Source organism: Ailuropoda melanoleuca, chromosome 5 (assembly GCF_002007445.2).
Source record: "Ailuropoda melanoleuca isolate Jingjing chromosome 5, ASM200744v2, whole genome shotgun sequence".
Lineage (NCBI taxonomy): Eukaryota > Metazoa > Chordata > Mammalia > Carnivora > Ursidae > Ailuropoda > Ailuropoda melanoleuca.
The window spans coordinates 48253272-48279196 of NC_048222.1; the positions used below are offsets into that span (position 1 = coordinate 48253272).

At 36.3% G+C, this 25925-nt stretch overlaps 1 protein-coding gene across 1 annotated transcript in view; it reads left to right on the forward strand.

The window, feature by feature from the left end:
- The window catches only part of ADAM10 (ADAM metallopeptidase domain 10), a 150565-nt gene that overhangs the window by 85290 nt on the left and 39350 nt on the right, over window positions 1–25925 (forward strand). The window contains exons 6-8 of the mRNA XM_034660916.1: window positions 12919–13068; window positions 16492–16584; window positions 19188–19371. Coding sequence (XP_034516807.1) covers window positions 12919–13068; window positions 16492–16584; window positions 19188–19371 — 427 coding nt within the window. The remainder of the gene's footprint in view (window positions 1–12918; window positions 13069–16491; window positions 16585–19187; window positions 19372–25925) is intronic.

The window sequence follows — 25925 nt, forward strand, 5'->3', positions numbered from 1 at the left end:
GGGCCTTTTCTGGTTCCATACAAATTTAAGGACTATTTGTTCCAGTTCTTTGAAAAATGTCCTCGGTATTTTGATCGGGATAGCATTGAAAGTGTAGATTGCTCTGGGTAGTATGGACATTTTAACTATGTTAATTCTTCCAATCCATGAGCATGGAATATTTTTCCATCTTTTTATGTCTTCCTCAATATCTTTCAAAAGTGATCTATAGTTTCTAGCATATAGGTCCTTTACGTCTCTGGTTAAGTTAATTCCAAGGTAACGCATGGTTTTTGGTGTTATTGTAAATGGGATGGATTCCCTAATTTCTCTTTCTTCAGTCTCGTTATTCGTGTATAGAAATGCAACTGATTTCTGGGCATTGATTTTGTATCCTGCCACCTTACTGAATTGTTCTATAACTTCTAATAGTTTGGGAGTGGATTCCTTTGGGTTTTCCATATAGAGTATCATGTCATCTGCAAAGAGAGACAGTTTGACTTCTTCTTTGCCGATTTGGATACCTTTGATCCCTTTTTGTCTTCTGATTGCTGTTGCAAGGACTTCTAGTACTATGTTGAATAATAGTGGCGAGAGTGGGCATCCTTGTCGTGTTCCTGATCTTAAGGGAAAGGCTTCCAGCTTTTCCCCATTGAGAATAATGCTTGCAGTAGGCTTTTCATAGATGGCTTTTATGAGATTGAGAAATGTACCCTCTATTCCTACACTCTGAAGGGTTTTAATCAGGAAAGGATGCTGTATTTTGTCAAATGCTTTTTCTGCATCAATTGAGAGGATCATATGGTTCTTGAGTCTTTTCAGAGGCAGAATTTTAGTTACAGCACAGGGAAAGGGGATCTCAAGAAGAGTGAGAAGTACATAGCAGTTTTGCTGAGTCGAAGAGACAGGTCGAAGTTTAAGAAGGCTGAGGTATCTGGACTTAGGACAGGTGCCTGAGAAGCGAGGACTACACTGGGAAAATCTCCAGATATCTGGACAGCGGTTGCCTTGAGTCTTAGCTGAAAACTAACCTGTGTGTGTACAGGGTGAGATCGTATTAGACAACTACAAGAGAGGGACAAACTATTGGAGAATGTATAAATTGAACAGCTGTAAGAAATTACACTTGGTTGAGATCCCAAGCCATGCTAGGAGTAGGTTTACCTCACCCTAGAGTAAAGACCACTTCAAACCTACCTTTATTAAGCTGAAAAAACCAAGCTTGAAAATTTCAAAGTGATTTTCAAGTGTATTAGCTCCCCGACAGAATAAAGCTCAATAATATTTGTTAAAGGAGGACACAGAATACAGATACTCAACAATGTAAACATTCATAATGTCTAGCATTCAAAAAGCATTACTAGATAACTAAAAGATGAAAAATGTGATCTATAGTCAGGAGTAAAAAACACCCAGATAGAAACAGAACTAGAAATTAAAGGCATTAGCACACAAAGGCTTTAAAGCAAGTATTATTAATTTATTCAAAGAATTACAGAGGGGCGCCTGGGTCGCTCAGTCGTTCAGTGTCTGCCTTCGGCTCAGGGCGTGATCCTGGAGTCCTGGGATTGGGCCCCGCATCAGACTCCCTGCTCCTCTGGGAGCTTCTTCCTCTCCCACTCCCCCTGCTTGTGTTCTCTCTCCAGGCTGTCTGTCTGTCTCTCTGTCAAATAAATAAAATCTTCAGGAAAAAAAAAAGAATTACAGAAAAAAACATGAAAACAGAATAGAAATTATAATAATGAACCAAATGTAATTTACAGAACTGTGAAAAGTACATTTTCTGAATTGAAAAATTTAATGGATGGGCTTAAGAGCAAATTAGTTATTGCAGAAGCTAACGTAAGAAAACGTGAATAAAGGACAGTAAAACAGTAGAAATAATCTAAATCTAAGCAGAGAGAGAAAATAATTAATTGGGAGTCCAAGGAGGAAGCAATGTAGAAAAAAGAGTTGAAAAATTAATGTTTCCAGAATTTTAAGATACAAAAAAAAATTTTAATCTGTGGCCTAAGAAGCTCAGTGAAACTCAGGCAGGATAAACACAAAATCATATCAGGAGACATTAAAATCAAATTACTGGAAATCACTAGAAATGAGAGGGGAGTGCCTGGCTGGCTCAGTCAGTGGAGCATACGACTCTTGATTTCGGGGTTGTGAGTTCAAGCCCCACATTGAGGGTAGAGATTACTTAAAAATAAAATCCTTTAAAAGAAAAAAGCAGCCATAAAAAAGAAGATACGTTTATATACCAGGAACAGATATAAGAGTAACTGCTGCCTGCCCATCACACATAGCAAACTGAAGACATACATGGAATGACATCTTTAAAGTGTTGAAACAAAAACTGTCAAACTAGGATTCTTTATTTTGTGAAAATAATATTCAAAGTAAGAGCAAATTAAAGATCTTTTTTAGACAAAGCTGGGAGAATTCGCCTCTGGGAGATTTACATTGCAAGATGTTAAAGGATGTTTTTCAGGTAGAGAAAGGATACCAGATGGAAATGAAGATTTATACAAAGGAGTGAAGAGCGTAAAATAGTAAATACATAGAGGCGCCTGGGTGGCGCAGTCAGTTAAGCCTTTGACTCTTGGTTTTGGCTTAGATGGGGATCTCAGGGTTGTGGGATCTAGCCCTGGGTGTGGCTCCATGCTCTGTGTGGATCTGCTTGTGACTTTTTCTCCCTCTCTCTCTGCTCCCCTTCCCCTGCTTGCACATGCGTGTGTGCACTCTCTTTCAAAAATAAATAAATCTTTAAAATGATAGTAAATACATATAAAGGACATTTTTATCATTTAAATATTTTCTTTAAGAGATAATTACTTAAAATAGTAACAATGTAAAATTTGTCTATAATATACAAAGAATCAAAATTTATGATAATGGCACGAAAGATAGGAGGGAAAGTGGAAGTATATTATTGTTTCTTACACTATGCAGGAAGTGGTATAATTTTGGCAGGTGGATTCTGCTATTTGAAAGTTGGATATTGGAAACCTTAGTGCCGAGCTCAGCAACCTACAGCTCATGGACTAGCTGCTTGTTTTTGTAAATAAAGTTTTATTGGAATGCAACCACGTAATCATTCATAGGTGCATGTCTGTGGCTGCCTTTGCGCTACGTTGGTAGAGTTGAGTAATTGTAACAGAGGTAGTGTGGCCCAAAAGTATTTACTGTTGTCCTTTTGAGATATTTACAGTAATGTCCTCTGCCCTGGAGTTAACCACTGAAAGAAAATAAAGGAGATATAGTTAACAGATCAATAAAGGAAATCAAATGTGCAGTTGACCCCTGAACAACATGGATTTGAACTGCACAGGTCCACTTATATGTGGGTTTTTTTTCAGTAAATACTGTATAGTATGTAAATTACAGCACTGTAAATGTATTTTCTCTTACCATTTTCTTTTCTGTAGCTTACTTTATGTATGAATAAAGTATATAAAATGTATGGTATGCAAAATATATGTTAACTGACAAGTTATGTTACCAGCCAGTAAGGCTTCCAGTCAACAGCAGGCTATTAGTATCTAAGTTTTGGGGGAGTCAAAAGTTATATGCAGATTTTCAACTGTGTGAGAGGTTGGCATCCCTAATCCCTGGGTTATTCAAGGATCAACTGGAGTTTAAAATACTCAGTTAATCCAAAAGAAGGTAGGGGGAAAAAAGGAACAAAGAACATGTGGGACAAATAGAAAATAAATACCAAGATGGTAAGTTTAAATCTAACCATGGTGAGGACTACATTAAATGTAAATGGACTGCATTGATTTAAAAAGCTGAGATGGTAAGAGTGATTAAAGCAAGACCAAATCCTTCTAAAAAAGTAGTTAAAATTTTTTTAAAATTTAAAGTCAGTTAATTAACATATAATGTTTTACTAGTTTCAGAGGTAGAGGTCAGTGATTCTTCATCAGTCTTACATAATACCCAGTGTTCATTGCATCACTCGCGCTCCTTAATGTCCATCACGCAGTTACCCCATCCCTCCACCCAACTCCCCTTCAGCAACCCTCAGTTTGTTTCCTGTGATTAAGAGTCTCTTATGGCTTATCTCCCTCTCTGATTTCGTCTTGTTTTATTTTTCCTCTCTTCCCTTATGATCCTGTTTTGGTTCTTAAATTCCACATATGAGGGAGATCATATGATAATTGTCTTTCTCTGATTGACTTATTTCATTTCGCATAATACCCTCTAGTTCCATCCATGTTGTTGCAAATGGCAAGATTTCATTTTTTTTGATGGCTGATAGTATTCCATCGTATGTATATATAAACCGCATCTTCTTTACCATTCATCTGTCAGTGGACATCTGGGCTCTTCCATAGGTTGCCTGTTGTGGACATTGCTGCCATATACATTGGGGTGCAGGTGCCCCTTCTGATCACTACATTTGTATCTTCGGGGTAAATATCCAGTAGTGCAATTGCTGGGTTGTAGGGTAGCTTTATTTTCAACTTTTTGAGGAAGGTCCATACTGTTTTCCAGAGTGGCTATACCAGCTTGCCTTTCCACCAACAGTGTGTAAGAGGGTTCCCCTTTCTCCGCATTCTCACCAATATCTGTCATTTCCTGACTTGTTAATTTTAGCCATTCTGACTGGTGTGAGGTTGTATTTCATTGCAGTTTTGATTTGTGTTTCCCTGATGCCCAGTGATGTTAAGCATTTATTCATGTGTCTGTTGGGCATTTGTATGTCTTCTTTGGAGAAATGTCTGTTCTTGTCTTCTGCCTATTTCTTGAATGGATTATTCTTTGGATGTTGAGTTTGATAAGTTCTTTATAGAGTTTGGATACTAGCCCTTTATCTGATAAGACATTTGCAAATACCCTCTCCTTCTTCTGTTGGTTGTCTTTTGGTTTTGTTGACTGTTTCCTTTGCTCTGCAAAAGCTTTTTATCTGTAACTATTTAGCAGTAGTTCATTTTTGCCTTTGTTTCCCTTGCCTTTGGCGATGTGTCTGGGAAGAAGTAGCTGCGGCAGAAGTCACAGAAGTTGCTTCCTGTGTTCTTCTCAAGGATTTTGAGGGATTCCTGTCACACATTTAGGTCTTTCATCCATTTGGAGTCTATTTTTGTGTACGGTGTAAGGAAGTGGTCCAGTTTCATTCTTCTGCATGTGGCTTTCCCATTTTCCCAACACCATTTGTTGAAGAGACTTGTCTTTTTTCCATTGGATATTCTTTCCTGCTTTGTCGAAGATTAGTTGACCATAGAGTCGAGGGTCCGTTTCTGAGTTCTCTATTCTGTTCCATTGATCTGTGTGTCTGTTTTTGTGCCAGTACCACACTGTCTTGATGATTACAGCTTTGTAATAGAGCTCGAAGTCCAGGATTGAGATGCCCCCAGCTTTGGTTTTCTTTTTCAACATTCCTTTGGCTATTTGGGATCTTTCCTGGTTCCATACAAATTTTAGGATTATTTGTTCCAGTTCTGTGAAAAAAGTTGATGATATATTTTTAAAGATTTTATTTATTTATTTGAGTGCAAGTGAGAGAGCATAAGCAGGGGGAGCAGCAGAAGAAGGGGGACAAGCAGATTCCCTGCTGAGCAGGGAGCCCGAGGTGGGGCCCGATCTCAGAACCCTGGGATCATGACCTGAGCCAAAGGCAGATGCTTAACTGACTGAGCAATCCAGGCACCCCAAGTTGATGATATTTTGATAGGGATTGCATTGAATGTATAGACTGCCCTAGGTAGCATAGACATTTTAACAATATTTTTTCTTCCAATCCATGAGCATGGAACGTTTTTCCATTTGTTTGTGTCTTCCTTAGTTTCTTTCATGAGTGTTCTGTAGTTTTCTGAATACAGATCCTTTGCGTCTTTGGTTAGGTTTATTCCTAGGCATCTTATGGTTTTGGGTGCAATTATAAATGGAATCAGCTCCTTCTTAATTTCTCTTTCTTCTGTCTCGTTGTTGATGTGTAGAAATGCAGCTGGTTTCTGTTCATTGATTTTATTTCCTGCCACTGTGCTGAATTCCTGTATGAGTTCTAGCAGTTTTGGGGTGGAGTCTTTTGTGTTTTCCACACAGAATTTCATGTCATCTGTGAAGAGTGAAAGTTTGACTTCTTTGTTGGTTTGACTGCCTTTTATTTCTTTTGTTGTCTGATTGCTGAGGCTAGGACTTCTAGTCCTATGCTGAACCACAGTGGTGATAGTGGATATCCCTGCTGTGTTCCTGACCTTAAGGGGAAAGCTCTTAGTTTTTCCCCATTAAGAATGATATTCGCTCTTGGCTTTTCTGATAGATGGCTTTTATGATATTGAGGTATGTTCCCTCTATCCCTACACTGTGAAGAATTTTAATCAAGAAAGGATGCTGTACTTTGTCAAATGCTTTTCCTGCATCTTTTGAAAGGATGATACAGTTCTTGTCCTTTGTTTTCTTAATGTAGTGTATTACATTGATTTGTTGATGTTGAACCACCCTTGCAGCCCAGGAATAACTCCCACTTGGTCGTGGTGAATATTCCTTTAATGTAATGTTGGATCCTATTGGCTAGTATCTTGGTGAGAATTTTTGCATCCATGTTCATCGGGGATATTGGTTTGTAATTCTCCTTTTTGGTGGGGGTCCTTGTCTGGTTTTGGGATCAAGGTAATGCTGGCCTCATAGAAAGAGTTTAGAAGTTTTCCTTCCAGGGGCGCCTGGGTGGCTCAGTCGTTACGCGTCTGCCTTCGGCTCAGGGCGAGATCCTGGCGTTCTGGGATCGAGCACCACATCAGGCTACTCCGCTGGGAGCCTGCTTCTTCCTTTTCCACTCCCCCTGCTTGTCTTCCCTCTCTCACTGCTGTCTCTCTCTCTGTCAAATAAAAAATAAAATCTTAAAAAAAACCAAAGTTTTCCTTCCATCTTTGTGTTTTGAAACAGCTTCGGAAGAATAGGTATTAGTTCTTCTTTACATGTTTGGTAGAATTCTGGGAAGCCATCCGGCCCTGGACTCTTGTTTGTTGGGAGACTTCTGATTACTGCTTCAGTATCCTTGCTGAAAGAAATGCAGTTTAAATGTAAAGACACAAATAATTTAAAAGCATGGTAAAGCATGTATCATACAAACACCAATCATAAGAATGTTAGAGTGACCATATTAATATCAAAGAATGTATATCAGTTCACAGGGTATTACTGTGGATAAGGAGGGACATTTTACTTTATCATGGAGAAATAATCCTAAATGTTAATAATGCAGTTAGTAATAGAGCTATGAAATACATTAAGCAAAAACTGACTAAATTGAAAGGCGAACTGGACAAATCTACAAATTATAGCGGGAGGTACTTATTTCTGAGTAGAGAAGTTGATTGATATGCTAATAGAACAAGTAGATAGAAAACCAGTTAGGATATATGACACTTGAACACCACTCTGAACCAGCCTGACCTAATTGACATATAGAACTATTCACTCAAAAGTAGCAGATATACATTCTTTTCAAGTGTATGTGAACATTTGCTAACATATACGAAGCTATAAAAGAAGTCTCAATAAGTTTAAAAGGTTTGAAATTATATAGAATAAGTTCTTAGGTCTTAAGGAAATTAAATTAGAAATCAGCAACAAAAAATCTGGAAAATCCTGAAATTTTTAGAAATTAAGTCACATCAAATAATGCAATTGGGAACCACAAAATAATAAAAATTTGTTAGATTCAGCTTAAGCTGAATAACCACTGAAAGAAAATTTAAATGCAAGAAAAGTTAAAGGATTTTCTTTGGGTAGGAAAAGGATACCAGATGGAAATTTAGATCTATACAAAGAAGTGAAGAGCGCACAGGAAACATTTGCTAACAACAAAGAATGTGAAGTTTTAAATGATCATATTAGAAAAGAAGAAAGATCTAGAGATCAGTCACATAAGCTTCCACCTTAAAAAGCTAGACCAGGAAGTACAAATTAAACTCTAAGTAAATAGAAGGAATAAAGTAACCAGTAAGAGATATCAATGATATAAAAACAAGAGGAAATCAGTTGAAAAGATTAATTAATAAACTTCTAAAGCTAGCCCGATCAAGAAATAAGGAGAAAACACAAATTAACAGTATCAGGAATGAAAGGGGATATTACTACACACACTATTAGTTTAAATTTTGAGCATGTTGAGCCAATAAATTCAACAGCCAATTTAATGGGCAAATTCCTTTACAGATACAAATTAAGAAAACAAGCAGAAATATAATAGTAGGTGTGTATATGATGATATTAGATTGATACTTAATAATTTTCCATCAAGGAATATTCAAGCCCAGATATCATTTCACCATAGAAGTCTAAGCCTTTAAGAAAGAAAAAATATCAATCTTACACAGAGCCCTTAAGAAAATAAAGGAGAAGGGAAAACTTCTTAACATATTCTGTCAGAGCAGCATTACTCTGATGCCCACACCAGACAAAGACATTAGACGAAAACTAAACTGCAAGCCAATATACCTTATGAATATATGCAGAATTTCTTAAACAAAATATTAACAAGTCAAACTCAACAATATATAAAAGAAAGTAACACATCATGGTCATAGCATAATCAGGCAAGAAAAAGAAATGAAAGGCATATAGATTGTAAAGGAAATAAACTGCATTTATTTGTAGGTGCCATTGAGAGTATGCTTAGAAAATCCTAATGAATCTAGGAAAAGTTATAAAATTAATAAGTAAATTTACCAAGGATATAGGATAGATTCAAAGTCAGTATGAAAAAATCAGTTGTATTCTATATACTACCGATGACATTTAGAAAATGAAATTTTAAAAAACCCTCTAAAAATATCATTAAGAATATAAAATTCCTAGAATAAATTTAATAAAATATGCACAAGACATATATATGAAAACTATAAAACATTGCCAAGAGAAATTAAATGTCTAAATAAATGCAGAAATATACTGTGTTTATTGTTTGGAAGACTCAATATGTCAGTTTTCCCCAAATTGTCCTGTAGAGTCAGTCAGTGCAACCCCTATCAAAATCTCAGTGGGGATTTATCTAGTAATTGATAAACTGATTCTGATAGGCTTAAATGTAAAGAACCTAGAATAGCAAAAAGAATTTTCCAAAAAGAGCAAAGCTAGAGGATTTATACTGCCTGATTTTAAGCCATTATAGTCAAGGTAGTGTCCTCTTGACCTAAGGATAGATCAGTAGAACAGAATAGTGAGTCCATAGGGTCAGCTGATTTTCGCAGGAAAGAGCAGTCTGACAAATGGTACTGGCATGATTAATTGGATACCCATATGGGGGGAAAAATCAAACCTCAGCCTATGCACTATACCTTATACAAAAATTAGCTGAAAATAGATAATCTGTTTGCTTAAGGCTAAAACTTAAAACTTCTAGAAAAAAAGGAGAAGTTTTTGTCACTTTGGCATAGGCAACAGTTTTTTAGGGTACAAAAATGCCCTACAAAATTTATCAGTTGGACTCTGTCAAAATTAAAATCTCAAAAAACACAGTTAAGAAAATGTAAAAAGCCAGAGACTGTGCAAAAATGTCAACAGTACATCTGACAAAAGGCTTCTCCAGAATATACAAAGAACTATTTTAACTCACTTAAAAAAATGCCTGAGCTTCAGTTAAAAAATGGGCAAAGCATTTGAAAAGATATTAAAAAATATTTTGGATTTTGGGAAAGAGAAACACTTTGAATATGACATAAAATCTTTTGACTATAAAAATTTTGATATATTTCACTATATGAAAATTAATAGTAAAAGATACCTTAAACTGAAGACAGTTACAAACTTTGAGACAGTATTCACAATACATAAAATTAACAAGGAATTGTTTCAAGAAATAGAGTAATCCTTTTCCTATTTAGAGCAGCTAATAAAAACCAACCTGGCCTCAAAATATAAATTTTTTTTTTTGGTTCAAAGATTTTATTTATTTGAGAGAGAGCACGCGCATGAGCACGAGCTGGTTGAGGTGGGGCAGAGGAAGAGGGAGAAGCAGATTCCCTGCTAGCAGGGAGCCAGATGCAGGGCTCGAACCCAGGACCCTGAGATCACAACCTGAGCTGAAGGCAGACGCTTAACTGACTGAGCCATGCAGATGCCCCCAAATATAAATTTTTTAAATATAAATACTTAAAAGTATGTATGTGTATGTTTATATGTGTGTCTTCATGTGCATGTTTGTATGTGTATTTGTTTGGAGGCATTGGAGAGAGAACAAAGCTGTGAAGAATTATGGGGCTGGATCTTAGGCAAATATGGGAATGCCTAGCCAAGTGAGCATGGCCTTTGGGGTTATCTTTTCTCCAGGTGTATCTTCTAGTTCATGATAAGGTAGCTGAGAGACTGAGAAGCCGAGTAGATCTCTCCAGATTCTTGAGGCTGAGGATAAAAATAGTATTTACGGCCTTCTCGTAAGGGCTTTAGGTTGGGTTCTTGAAGGGCTACTCCCTGGGAGTAAGGTGAGTCAAAATATGTCCTACCTCCTTCTGTCACGGGGGTTAAAATTCTGCAGCACAGCTGCTTAATCTCTGATTAGAGTAAGATGATCCAGGATTACTAGTGCATCAAGCCTCACTGATTACCAGAATAAAAAATAAATCTTGTCTTGAAAAAGATATCATCACCTGAAGCCTAAACTTATATCTGTGGTTTTTCATGTTTATTGTCTGGCACTCAGTTAAAAATAATAAGGATATGAACAAACAATAAACATGATGGAAGAACAAGAGGAAAAAACTATTGTATGCCAAACGTCAGTGATACAAGAATAAATGAGTATATACCCCCAGAGTATACACCCTCAGAGAGCTTACATTCTAGCTGGGATGTCAGACATGTAAACTAATCTGAAGTTTTCCAGATAATGAAATGATCAGACACATACAGACTCAATATGTTCAAGTACATAAAGATGGAATTTAAAATTACAGCAGAAAACTGAAAATGAACTAAAGAGCCAGATGAAATTCTATAATTGAAAAGTATAACAACAGGGGCGCCTGGGTAGCTCAGTCATTAAGCGCCTTCCTTCGGCTCAGGGCGTGATCCCGGCGTTCCGGGATCGAGTCCCACATCGGGCTCCTCTGCTGGGAGCCTGCTTCTTCCTCTCCCACTCCCCCGGCTTGTGTTCCTTCTGTCGCTGGCTGCCTCTCTCTGTCAAATAAATAAATAAAATCTTTAAAAAAGAAAAGAAAAGTATAGCAACAGAAATTAAGAATTTGATGGGTTTAGATCTGGATGGTGTATCATAAGAAAACAGAGTGAACCGCTAAGAAACAAAAGGATAGAAAAATACAAAAAAGAGATATAAGAGATAAGGGATTCATTAAAAAGGTCTAGCGTATGTATAATTGATATCTCAGGAGGAAAAAAGTGAGAGTGAAATAGGGACAGATAGGACAGAGAGTTTTCCAGATACGACAGAGGATATCAACAAATTCAGTAAGCCCTGTAATTAGAGTAGGATAAATACTTTCCAATGAAAGTAACACCCTAGCATATTATTAGAAAAGTCTGAAAACCAAAAGATATATATACTCTGAAAAGCAACCAATAATAAAAGTCCAGTCACCTTCAAAGCAGCAACAGTAGAAATGACAGCTCATTTTTCACTGGAGACAATTGAAAACCAAAGACAGTGCAATGTGCTGAAACTGAGTAACTGCTATCCTAGAATGCTGTATCAGTGAAAATAAATAAAAGTTAAATGAAGGCAGTAACTGAGAGAACAGTCAAACATGGAGTTGTCAAGGGAGAAGGAAAGTATAAAATGTGAGTGTAAATTTGGAATTGTGGCTTAAAATCTGATTTATTTTGAATTCTCCATTACTGTGTCATCAAAATTCACTTAAAATGGAGCTCTTAGATGTCAGCAAATGTTTAAGTGCTTGGGTTCAATAGCAGTGCTAATTCTTTAAACAAATACATACTGAATGTCAACTGTTTGCCTGCCAGGTCTGCGTTAGGTGATAGCAGTATAGCAAGAAGCAAACACAGAAATAGTTTCTTCTTTCTGGAGCTCATATTCTAATGGTTGAAGTAATGATGGAGGGCTGGGGACAGAAATTAAACCAATCACCACACAATAAACTAAAGTGGCACTGTGTAAGGGACATGGGTACATGGTTCTCTGAGGTGGTAGGATGAATGAATTGACCTTCTCTAAATCCGAAGGGAGAAGTTAGCTAGATAGTAGTGTGTGTAGAGACTGTCAGGAGACAGACGATGCTGGAGGATTGGAAAGAAGGCCTTTGTAGCTGTAGCACAGAGAGCAAGAGTTGGGTTCTGTACAGATAGAGTCTCTCTTTGAAATAATATAGAATGTAAAGAAACTGGGCAGGTAAGCAGAGACTGCAATGCTGATTTGGTGGCACGTGTAAAGGATTTAGGGCTTTATCCTTAGAGCAGTCAGAAGCCTTTGAAATCTATTATACAGGTGGGTAATATTTGCAAATTTGCATTTTGAAAAGATTGCAGTATGGAGAATAGAGTGAAGGCCAGTAGTGGATATGGATGGATTACATCGCTATTATTGCAGTATTCTAGGTAATAAGTGATGGTAGCTTGGGCTGATGCGTGGGTGCCAGAGATAATGGGCATATTCCCTGGGTATTTAGGAGATCAATTTGATAGGGCTGGGTAATAGATTGGGTATTAGAGGGAGATAGAAGAAGATATCAAAATATTATAAACTACTATAAGACTTGCTTTATACTTAAATGATTACATATTAAAAGGTAGGTTTTGAAAATGTTTAAAAATGAAAGAATTTCTTGAATAAATTACAGATCGTCTATACAGTAGAATGTTATGAGGCTGAAAGTGAGATTTATGAAGAATTTTTAACGGTGTGGGGGAACACCTATGGTGTTCCATAATAAAGCAGAATATGAAATTCTACATGATGTGTGTTCTTTGCTACATAATTTTATAATAGTGAAGCATGCTAATTATCAGAAATGACTCTTTTTTGACATATAGACGCCTCAAGAAGTACATGCCGTTAATGGTCCAGAACACCTAAGGAAAAAACGTACAACTTCAGCTGAAAGAAATACTTGTCAGCTTTATATTCAGACTGATCATCTGTTCTTTAAATATTATGGAACACGAGAAGCTGTGATTGCTCAGGTATTTATAATTTTGCTTCTATTTTAGGAGTTCTTATGTTCTCATATTGTTTCATTACACCTATATTTTTCTCTAGGAATTAAAGTTACAGCATATCTCTTTTTGGGGAAAAAAAAAGAATACATATTTTCAATAATTATAAAATACCTAGAATAAGCACACAGATGACTGAGAGACCAGTTAGGATATTTTATTTTATTTTATTTATTTATTTTTTCATTTTTAAAATTATTTTTATTTATTTATTAATTTTTTAAGATTTTATTTATTTATTTGACAGAGATAGAGACGGCCAGCGAGAGAGGGAACACAAGCAGGGGGAGTGGGAGAGGAAGAAGCAGGCTCCCAGCGGAACAGGGAGCCCGATGCAGGGCTCGATCCCAGAACGCCGGGATCACGCCCCGAGCCAAAGGCAGACGCTTAATGACTGAGCCACTCAGGCGCCCCAGTTAGGATATTTTAGAATCCTCCAAAACAGGTGTATGAAAATGATTGTGTGAAGATGATGACACTGGAACTTAGCTTTGAAAAGCAGGTGAAATTTTCAGTTGTGGTCCTAAAAGAAAGAAGAATAGAGGAATCCTTCCAATAAGAAGTATTTAATTTCTATTCTGTATTCCCATTGTACTTAGCACTTGTTTTTTTGTTTTTGTTTTTTTATACTTAGCACTTTCAGAGTTGTGTTATTTGCATTTTTGTCTTCTTAACCCTTATTAAAGTAAAAAGTTTTTGGAGATACTCTGTTGAAGATTCCCAGTGAGTGTTTGATAATGCATTTTGACTCCAAATTTGATTTGAGACTAAGAGGATGTAGGTGCCGCTAGTTATATAAATGGTGAACTCATTTTGATGGTGGTGATGAGCTTAATTTTCGGTGTGTTTAAGAGCCAAGTGGTCGCTCCTTAGGATATTGAAAATGGAGAGCTGGAGCTTAGGAGAAGTTAGCCTAACCTTAAGCTTTCTGCATAGAATTCAAGGATACAAAAGATAGAATTGAAGTTAGGGGAGAGAATGAAATTAAAAGGGAAGAAACTGGGGGATAATATCTGCATATAGTGAACAGGATGAGGAAGAGAAGCTGTGGGGTAAAACATAATAGTTAAACAGGTAGGAGATTAAATGGCATTAGCAAAGGAAGAAACAAGTTTCAAAACCAAATGCCTGGCTAGCAGTGTTACATTGCAGAGATATCAAAGAGAATGACTACAGTATGTTAATTTACTAGATGGGGGGATACTATGCGAACATATATCAAATCATCAAGATGTACACTTTAAAGATCTTACAGTTTTGTCAATTATACCTCAATAATACCGAAAAAAATGACTGCAAAAGATAGTTGATTTCTAGTTACTAGAGGATTACTGATGAGTTTTAAGCTGATAGAGTTGTGAGGGTGAAAACATTGCCAACAGTAATGAATGGGTTGGCCAAAGCAGTGAGGGTTTTAAGAAATGTGAAAAATAGAAACAAATATGGCAACTTAGAAATAATATGGAATATTTGGGGGTGAAAGGAGGACAGAAAATAAATGAGCAAGTTAGTAGGAAGAGGAAAGTTATCCAGTAGAAAAGCAATGTAAGATATAAGAGAAAGAAAATGGATAGGAAACAGTGTACTTGAAGGTCCAGTAAGGATTGGGATGGGAATAAAAGTTTCCCTTTAAGGAAGAATTACCCTTTGAGGAAGATAGAAATGGATGAAGATAGAAAAATTTGAAGGTAAAGAGGAGGGAAGTCAAGATGGAGTCTCAGTAAAGTTTGAAGTATAATCATCTGTGGAGGAATGTTTGAACTACCACCATTGGGAGTGGAGTAGAAACAGAATTGGATAAGGGATTACCAAGCCAAGCTGAGGCTCGATAGCATGAATTTATAATGGACCCTGTCAGCACCGTTAGAACTTTATCAGTTTGGTAGCCTGGGCTACTTTTGAAATTATTGTTAATGCTTCTACTTAACCATCTTAAGTTTATCTGATTCCTTTGAAAATAATTTTAAAAGAATATATACATGTTTTACATAAACTGTAGCAAGAATGTTTTTATAAATGAAGATGGGAAAGTGTTAGAAGCCAGAGAGTGTAGTTGGGAGTCAGCTAGGTAAATAGAGAATCCCTTTATGTTATATCACCATGTTTAATTTCCTCCTAGAATTTAGCAAATCTTAATGTATCTTGTTTATATTTGCATTACTTCCTCTCTCCCATCACCCTCTAGAATAAATCTTTGTAAGTTCATAAGGACCTTTACTGTTTTTCACTGTTGTGTCCCTAGCACCTAAAACAGTGCCTAGTTATATCATAAGTGGTCAAAAAAACTTAAAGATTATGTGTACTAATAATAGAAAGACTAAAGTCAGGGGGCGCCTGGGTGGCACAGCGGTTAAGCGTCTGCCTTCGGCTCAGGGCGTGATCCCGGCGTTGCGGGATCGAGCCCCACATCAGGCTCCTCTGCTATGAGCCTGCTTCTTCCTCTCCCACTCCCCCTGCTTGTGTTCCCTCTCTCGCTGGCTGTCTCTATCTCTGTCAAATAAATAAATAAAATCTTTTAAAAAAAAAAAAAAAAGAAAGACTAAAGTCAGGGAATGACAGAGTGTCCTGACATTATCAGGGTTTTTTTTTTTTTTTTTGAGGGAGACAGCACAAGAGAGCAAGAGTGGGGTGCGGGAGTGGGCAGAGGGAGAGAAAATCCCAAACAGACTCCATGCCCAGCGCAGAGCTTGATGTGGGGGCCCAGTCCCACAACCCCAAGATCATGACCCGAGCAGAAAGCAAGAATCAGGTGCTTCACCAACTGAGCCACCCAGGCACCCCTCTCAGGGAAATTCTTACAGGAGATGTTTGAACTGAGTCTGATGGATAAAAATACTCTAGGCTTAAGGAAATAGCACATGAAAAGGCACGGAGGTCTGACATTGCAAGATTGATTGAGGAAACAAAGGTTTACATGATTGAAGCAAGAGTGATGTTTGTTTCTGGCTGGAGAAGGGTCTGGAAAAGGCATAGAATCTCCCCTCTTAGCCCTAGCTCACTAATCTGTTTCATCTTTTCATCCAATATATGATGTAGACATTTTATTTTATTTTTTATTTTTTTTTTAAAGATTTTATTTATTTATTTGACAGAGATAGAGACAGCCAGCGAGAGAGGGAACACAAGCAGGGGGAGTGGGAGAGGAAGAAGCAGGCTCACAGCGGAGGAGCCTGATGTGGGGCTCGATCCCATAACGCCAGGATCACGCCCTGAGCCGAAGGCAGACGCTTAACCGCTGTGCCACCCAGGCGCCCCATGATGTAGACATTTTAAAGTTTGAGTGTGGTGGAACATGAGTAATTCTTGATTTGGGAAAATGGAAAATCACAGTCTTATTCACATTTTAATATTGCCTCTAAAAGGTGGTTCTTCTTTTTTTTAAATCTATAGATATCCAGTCATGTTAAAGCGATTGATACAATTTACCAGACTACAGACTTCTCCGGAATCCGTAACATCAGTTTCATGGTGAAACGAATAAGAGTAAGGAATTTCAATAGTTCAGAACATTAAGAAAGAGAAACAATAAGGACCGTGTTTATAAAAAGAAAAATGCTTGCTTTTTACTTTAAATTGTATTACTGATCCAGTTTATCTTTACTCTTGGCTTTTACACATGCACACAGAAACACACACAGAGATATCTAGGTTTATGATTTAAAAATGAAATCCCTGTAGGGCTTTAATCTGGACTGCAAAAGAGGTACTGTCATGCTGTATTCTATTTGATTAACATGCCAGTTAGAAAGCCCTAGCCCCTCAAGAACTACAGATACAGTACTTGACATTCTGCCCCCCCACCCCCTTATCATTTCCCAGTTTCTTAAGATTTGCCTTGTGTAGTATTTTTCAGAGTGTGTCCCATTTGGTGCTCTGCGGGAAGGAAGGATAGAATGGTTAAATAAAATTAGAAGTTGGAAAAACACTTAGTACTATGCTCTCTTCATGTAAATTCATAGTATACACTAACATATCTCAAATTTTGAGACATCCTTCAGAAGAGAAACTCGTAATTTTCAAAACTAATTTGACCATGGAACCTTTTCTGTATTAATGTCAACTGACAGTCCACAGAACTGTAGAATACATTTTTGAGAAATGCTCACCCAGAGCCACAGTGTCACTGATGAGTAATTTTAATGTTATGAATTTAAATAAGTAGATATTAAATTACTAACAATTGGGTTGTTTCAAAAATTTTCCAAATGTGAATTCTTTCTATGTGTATAGCTTAAGAATCTGAATTCATAAGCTCGATAAACAGCTTGAGTTAAAAAAATCATTTTACGAAAGTACTTGCCATAGGGTTTCTTTATATTTGTGCTCCTAATATTCTTAAAATATGATTGACAAAATTATAATTATTGTTCATGCATGTAATATATTTAATAGCATAGCTAAAGGTGGTCCTTAGTAGTATGCCTAAATGTTAAATTGGAGTTTAAGGTGAAATGTGGTTTGTAGATAAACAATATAAGAACTGTTCCTAATCAGTTGCTTTCATGTATTTTGAGAGTAAGGTAAGCCTTTAAATGAGCAAGTAAAACTGATAATAATTATTGTTTAGTAGGCAAATTAATAAAAGCAAACTAGTGAAAATTAAAGAATACCAGAACAAATTTTAGTGAAGTACATTTTTTTTAGTACAATGATTTGCATTATGAAGAAATGTATGTATATGAATGGATAGTGTGGCTTTTGGTTGTTTTCAAGCTTTTAACTGAGACTAAAATTTTAGTTTAAATCTCATCTGCAGATTCTTTGTGACCCATTAATTTGAAATTTATATGAATAAACATTTAAATATTATCTCATTTTTAATATAGGTAACTATAATGTAGATGCAGTTTTTATTTGTAGCCAGTATTACAGAAATATCAAGGAATTTCATTTCACTGTTTAGTGGGAAAGAGCCGTCTATAGCATGTTTCTAAGCATGGGCTATTTATAATATATAGTGTGATTGCTGTTGGATTTTTTTGTGTTAGGTGACCATTACTGATTGTTTTTAGTTGTTAATAAGATAAACCAGAAACCTGTCCTTAGGCAGTTGCCCTCAGTAGTGTTTTTGCAATCCTGCTTCTGAGCCTCTTGGTTTTACTGAAGGGTGTGGAATGTAAAAAGACCTGGAGTTCTCATTTTATCAACTGTTACATCCTCCCTTTACTACTAACATTTTCAATAGACTGAGGACTGCCTTCTAAAAAATATTTACTTTCATGCATATCCCTTTTTATTCTGTATCAGCAGTTGTATATGTAATTTTCTGACTTACTCTGGGAAAGCCAAATTGTTCTAGGACTTCATAGGACAGGCAGGGGTCTTTGAAAGGAGGCAGGGGCTAATAAATGAAAGCTTTTGTTTAGTATCAGAACTGATTATTCTTCAGATTGTGAAGGAGGAACCCGCACTAGGAGTATAGTAGCTAAGTATCAAAAGAAACATTCTGGAGGAACTCAGCTTGATACAGTAGGAGAAGAGAATGGGGAGTTAAAAAAAAAATTCCTGCCCACATTCAGGGAAAAAAAATTGAACTTGCAGTTTGCTGGGCTTGACTCCTGTGATTTTAGGCAAGGAGAACCAAAGAAATGATTTGCCTGTTGCATTGACAGTCTTGGGTTTGATATCTATTTCATCTTCTGGTAATTAGCTAAAATTTAGGGGTTTATATCCTTATACTTTCCACCATGTGCAGGAGATGAGTACTAAAAGGGACTTGTTCATATGATTAAATTTGAGAAACTGCACTTCCTTTATTAGAAGTTATGAAAGTAGAACTTATTTTTCCATCCCAGGTATTCAGTGTTCAGAAATTTGGTCAGTACTTGCCCAGAAATTTAACATACTCAATTTTAATTCTCCTACTTAGCCTTTTTTTTTTTTTTTTTTTTTTTTTCTTTTTGGCTTCTATAATCAGCTCGGGGATGGGGGCCGTGGGAACAATTGTAGAAGCCTTAATTCAGGCCTGATTTCCCTTGGGTTCCAAGCATATTGTCCAGGCGGATGCAGAAGAAGGTGAGCAAAGACTTTACACATAGGCTCTGCTAACATTAATTGCCTATTTAAATAGTTGTCTTGGATTTTAGATCAACACAACTGCTGATGAAAAGGACCCTACAAATCCCTTCCGTTTCCCGAATATTGGTGTGGAGAAGTTTCTGGAATTGAATTCTGAGCAGAATCATGATGACTACTGTTTGGCCTATGTCTTCACAGACCGAGATTTTGATGATGGTGTTCTTGGTTTGGCTTGGGTTGGAGCACCTTCAGGTAGTTTATCTAACTATGTCTTGGCTTAATACTTGAAACAAGCAATTTTCAGGGCACATTGAATTTTACAAAACTGTAGTAGAAACTGATGCCTGTGCAATATCTTAACTTAAAAAGAACTTGAGTTAGGCAGGAGTCATAAGCATAATGTAAGTAGAAAAATAGATGGAGTAGGTAGCTTTTTATTTTGAAATGAGTACTAACAGGGAGATAGCCTAACATTTGGTACATTCAGTGGTTGAAATAATTTTATGAGGAAAAAGTGGTACTTATTTCTGAAAACAAAAGTGAAATACTAATTTTTTTCATAAAAGTTAATGTTATTGATTTAAAAAAAAATTTTTTTCTGGGAAAGAGGTCCTAAGAATTAAAAGGGGAAAACTATGTTCTTGCTTCTGTTCTGCAATGAGATAGAGAGCAGAGAAAGCCCGATCAGAAGCAGTAGGTAGAAAGTAAAGAAAGACTGCCCTTATTATTATTTTATTTATAGCAGTTATTTTAACAAAAGGTAGGTGTTGCCTGAAAAGAGATTTAAGCAGGAGGCCCCAGCACCCACAGCTCCACTAACCTCACCACCTGGGCCCAGACTCTGCCGGGGTCCCTGTCTTAGCCATGGAAACTGCTGTCACTAAGAAAGCTGGGATAGGATAATCCCCTTCCCATTACAGTGGGGGTAGGGGGCCTGTAATTTATAGTCTAATAAGTTCAGGAGCCTAGTTTAGAGAAATACAAATTTATTAATTGAAAGGTTGAGTAGAAACAGTCCCAGACTCTTTGAATATAAATTTTGCCATATAGAGTTTGATCAGTAGCCTGTCATCTTTTGAGCTATATATGGTAATACCTCTTTCTTCTGATGTATCATTTCTGTCTTTTTAAAAGATAGAATGCTTTATGCAGGGTAAGGGAAGCTTTTTCTATTCCTGTTCTTTAATTAGTTTATTGTTTGATTTGTGATGTATATTTTAACATCTTAAGTAGTACTATATTTTAGCTTTTATATTTCTTGCTTTATTTTTAAAGCCAGCAATGAATATAATTTTACAATTTTCAAAGCTTCTTTTGTTTTTCTTCCACATTTTCATGATGTCATTAAGGTGCAAATTTATGTCATGAACTATATATCATAGTACAGTATTTTTGGAGATTTATATTTGTCTCTTATGTTGATCTGTCCTGGTTTTGTGTTTCTTGCATTGTCAGCAGATTGTATAATCTCACTCTTTCCTGTGATAATTTCACATGTTTTATAACTTTTATATTCTGAAATTTCTTTTCCCCTTCTTGAATAAGTTGGATGATTTATTACAAAGTTTATGATTTCTTCTTCTTATTCATTAGTGAGTACTGTGAAAATTCAAGGATTAATTTGATTTTTTGTTGTAAATTACCTTTAATGTAGTAAATTACCGTTAATATATTATCAAAATGTGCTCCTTAGACTAACAGCATCAGCATCACCTGGGAACTTGTTAGAAATGCAAATTTATGGACCCCACCCAGGTCTACTGAATCAGAAACTCTAGGTATAGAGCCCAACAATCTTTTTTTGAATAAGCCTTCTAGGTGATTCTGATTCACATTCAAGTTTGAGACTACCATATTCATATTTTTGTCTTTGAGGAAACTTACTCACAGAATGGCTTCTGGGCAAGTGATTGGATGATTTCAAACCCGAAACCAAGAGCAGAGAGCCTGATGTGGGACTAGATCCCAGGACTCTGGAATCATGACCTGAGCGGAAGGCAGACGCTTAACTGACTGAGCCACACAGGCACCCTGATCTTTCTTCTTTTGATCCAGCTTTTTCTAGTCTAGGGTATCTGCCTTAACATGAAATTGACAGTTTTCTTCTCTTCCCTTTGCCCTTTGACTGCCTGAACTGAGTTTTATTTTTGACTCACATTGTATTTTTTTTTTTTAAAGATTTTATTTATTTATTTGACAGAGATAGAGACAGCCAGCGAGAGAGGGAACACAAGCAGGGGGAGTGGGAGAGGAAGAAGCAGGCTCATAGTGGAGGAGCCCGATGTGGGGCTCGATCCCATAAGGCTGGGATCACGCCCTGAGCCGAAGGCAGACGCTTAACCGCTGTGCCACCCAGGCGCCCCCACATTGTATTTTTTAAAAAGATTTTTATTTATTTGAGAGAGAGAGAGAGTGCACATAGCGGGAGGAGGGGCAGAGGGAGAGGGAGCTCAAGCTGAGCACAGGGCTCCATCCCAGGACCCTGAGATCGTGACCTAAGCCTAAGGCAGACACTTAACCAACTGAGCCACCCAGGTACCCTACATTGTATTTTTTTATAAGGAAAAATATATTTTTGGTTTTATGGATTATTTCAGTACCCTTCTGAGGTGTAGGTATTATTACCTCCATTCTGCAGATGAGGAAACTTGGATTTAGAGACTTTGTGACCGATGCTGGATCACACAGAACTCAGAGTCTAGACATTTTGACTCCAGGTTCAGTGCATTGGGTAGTTATTCTACTAAGTATTATATACTATAATATCCTAGCTTTCTCTAAGATGTTTCTGTTAAGTTGAAATGTTTCCTGCATCTTAGTAGAGGTTTTGGTGTTGTTGGCATCCATTTTTTTTGAAAGAGGAGTTATAAAAGAGTTCTACTCTTTAATATTTAGATATCATTTTGGGTAATTGTCATGGCATAGTGGGAAGAGCACTGGTTTGGGAGCTAGGAGACTGGGTTCTTGTCTGTTCTGTCTCTATAAATTTAGGTAAATCATTTTGCTTCAATGTGTATATTTTTCATTGTAACTTCTGTTTTTGTCCTTTTTTGAGACTGAATGTTTCTGTCTATAGATCTTAGTAATTTTTGTGGTTATCTGTTTATTAAAAAGTATCATTTCATAGCAGCTTTTGATCTATTACTGTTTTTTAATTTTTTCATTTTTATTTGGCCTAATTAATTTTGATTTTGTTGTATTATTTAGCCTAGTTTCATTTAATTCTGCAGATATTTTACTACAAATAGATGGTGGTGTGGAGAGTTTTGTTGTGATGTTAATTTTACAGAATATTACTCAAATTATTAGCTGTAGTCTTCACTGACTCAGTTAAGCTGGGACAAGCAGTGAAAGATGAAACATTTGAATAGTAGGTTTTTTGTCTTTAAGTCTTCTTACACTACTTTTTATTCTTATTTAATATCATACTGTAGGTGGGTACTGCCTTGGATTTCTTTCTTTTTTTTTTTTTTTAAAGATTTTATTTATTTATTTGACAGATACAGAGACAGCCAGCGAGAGAGGGAACACAAGCAGGGGGAGTGGGAGAGGAAGAAGCAGGCTCATAGCAGAGGAGCCTGACGAGGGGCTCGATCCCATAAGGCTGGGATCACGCCCTGAGCCGAAGGCAGACGCTTAACCGCTGTGCCACCCAGGCGCCCCTGCCTTGGGTTTCTTTAATCAGGAAAACAGCACCTCCTGCCCAACTCCATAATAAATGGAAACAACTAGTGAACTGGGCTGGCTTGGAGGCTCCCATTTAAAATTAAACAGGGATTAGAAGGGAGTCAGAAAAAGGGAGTCTGGTCTTGCGAACAAAGTCAGTGTTGATTATGAATCTGGAAAGATTTCTTTAAACTTTTCTTTGTATGAGCCTGGTTCTGTGTTATTTAATTTAGAGACTGAAGCACTGATTCCTTCACTAAGTAAATTCCTTATATTAGATAATCTTTTTATTTTACTTCCTTTGTGGCACCCATCCAACATGTCTTTTGAGAGGGGCCATTTTTTAAAATATATTAAGGTACATTCTGTTCATATATTATCCTTCTTAATGTTATCCTAATGAGCATAGTCTCAGTTTGGGCAGGCCACTGAGTAAGGCTAGCTCTGGAATTTGTCTCCATAGTTAATCCTGAACCATTCGGTATTCCTCTGACCATTTGTGAAGAACATTTTTTGAGACATTTCAATTGTTAGCCATAGCCTCTTCTGTTTTTCTTAGTTTAGAAATTTTAGTTTGATTTTACATATTAGGATTTAAGGGCATACAGAGCCAATTCAGGTTCTCAAGATAACCCACAGCCTATCAAAGTCTTAATGTGTTGTTTAAAAGTCTAATTACAAGTCTGGGAGAATTACATAGTTAGAATATTACAACAGGACCGTTAATATTGGCATTTTGTGCTGTCTGGGTTGGATATTTAACATTTCCGGTCCCTCCCTATTACTTGTGAATACTGCTCTCCAGACATGAAAGACAAAGAAATGCCCTAAGACATTTCCTGATAACCTGTCAGGGAGTGGGACTATTGTCTGGTTCAAAATTACTGCTCAGATTAATATTGCATGATCAGTATGCTACTGTTAAGTTTTAAGTGTTTAGGCCTGCTCTTATCAAAACTGTGCTTGTGGACTCAGTCAGGGTATTATATTATCCTGCAGTTTTTCTAATTTTGGGGCTGGGTTGGTAGTCTGTTTTAAAGTTTATGAGTGATACTCTGTCGCTTTAGGTCTCAGACTGTACTCTAGATTAAAAAAAAAAGTCATTTTACTTCTTCGTTGGTTATTGAGCCATCTATCCATCAGTAATAGCTTTTAACTCGAAATAAAAAAATTTTACCCTTCTCATTATAATTTACAATTTGTGTTTTGCAATAATGACTACATGTAGTAAAATTTTAAATGTATAATATAAAGCAATTACTGAACTTGAGCTGTGGTTTAGCTGTCGGAGATCACTGATTGAGTTTCTGGTACATCAGAACTTGTTGCATTATTTTATAAAAAAATTAAACTGTAACTTAGCACTGGGTAATGTATGGAATTGCTGAATCACTATATTGCACACCTGAAACTATTATAACACTTTATGTTAACTATATTGGAATTTAAAAAAATCAGTGCACTACTGCCAAAAAGTATTAAACCATAACTTATAAAATTAAGTATAGTATTTTTTTCTGTATAATTCAGTTATTTTAGCATATGTTAATAGTTTGTAACAAATATTAAACTTTCCTATAAGTGACACATTAAACCCAAAAGCATTTACTAAGATGTTAAACAAGATGTGAAATTATGAAGACTATATTTCAGAAGAGTACATTCAAATTTATATCTCATTTTCCCTTAAACTATATAAACCTTAAAAATACAGGAAAATATATTATCAGAGTTTTTAATAAATTCTATTTATTTTTTTTCTTTTTTTAACTGATAAAGATTTACATTGTGGAGTCTTCTATGCTTAATTCAAGTTTGACAGTACTGCATTGGACCAATTTGCGTATGACATATCTTCACTAAGGCAGGATATTAATTTACTATTTGTTTAAAACTATAATTATTACATACAGAGTGCTTATTCATATCTTTTCTAATTTCTAGAAATACTGATACAATCCTTAGGACTCATCTCCAAAAGTAGGAGTAGCATAAGAAAATACATTAAATATTCATAAATCATTTGCCGTGTTTTCTTTCTGTTCAGTTTTCTTTGTAGAAAAGGTAGTAAGTTCTGACTATCATAAAGGTTCTCCATCTTGTGCTGGTTAAAACCTGCATATGGCTCAGTCTTTCAGTTTACTTTTCTGTGGAGCTTGTTATTTTAGCTTCCTAAAGCATAATAGTGATTCACATTTATGTTAAATTTGTGTTAAATTTACCTTTAAAAAATTTTTTTAAATTAATTAATTAATTAATTAATTTAAGAGAGTGAGAGAGCACAAGAGAGGGGGAGGGTCAGAGGGAGAAGCAGACTGCCTGCTGATGTGGAGCTTGATGTGGGGCTAGATCCTGGGACTCCAGGATCATGACCTGAGCCAAAGGCAGACACTTAACCGACTGAGCCACCAAGGCGCCCCTTTTAAATTTACTTTCTAATCTTAAAATAAACAGGGCAGCAATTGTAATGTCATGCCATTCTTGCAAATCTGTTTTTAATTGCCTCCTATTATATGTTTAATCAGGGATTATAAATGTTAGATTTTTTTAATGGTTTAATAACTTGGTTGTAACTTTGCACATAGAAAGCTAATTTGAAATAATTTGATCAGTTATCAGAATATCCTAACGTTTGACTGTATTTTAATAAAAAAGTCAGAGAAACCCTTTACATGTGAATGTAAACTAAAGAATTCTCACTAAGAGTCTTTAACAGCATTATTAAACGAACTGTGTTCTCAGTACAGTGTACACACAGATGCGGGCTGGCCAGCCAATTTCTGATTTTCCCATTGTTCTTTCTCTAATTGCTTATATTACCTGCCTTTAGATGTACAAGTACTTTCAATTTGGTTTTAGGCTATTTTGGAAAGATCCTGTTATGGAACAGGTGAACTACAAAGTGATTCAATATGTATAACAGAAGTAGCGTTATGGGTTTTCTTTTAAAATTTGAAGGTATTCTCAAGACACATTGGAAAATCATAATTCAATTTTTTGAACTTATTTTGAAAAAAATTCCAAACCTGCTGAAAAGTTGCAGGAATAGTATAGTAAACTCCTGGTAGATTAATCAGTCAACATTTTTCCACATTTGCTTTCTTCTTCTTCTTCCTTCCCTCCCACTCTCCTTTTTTTTT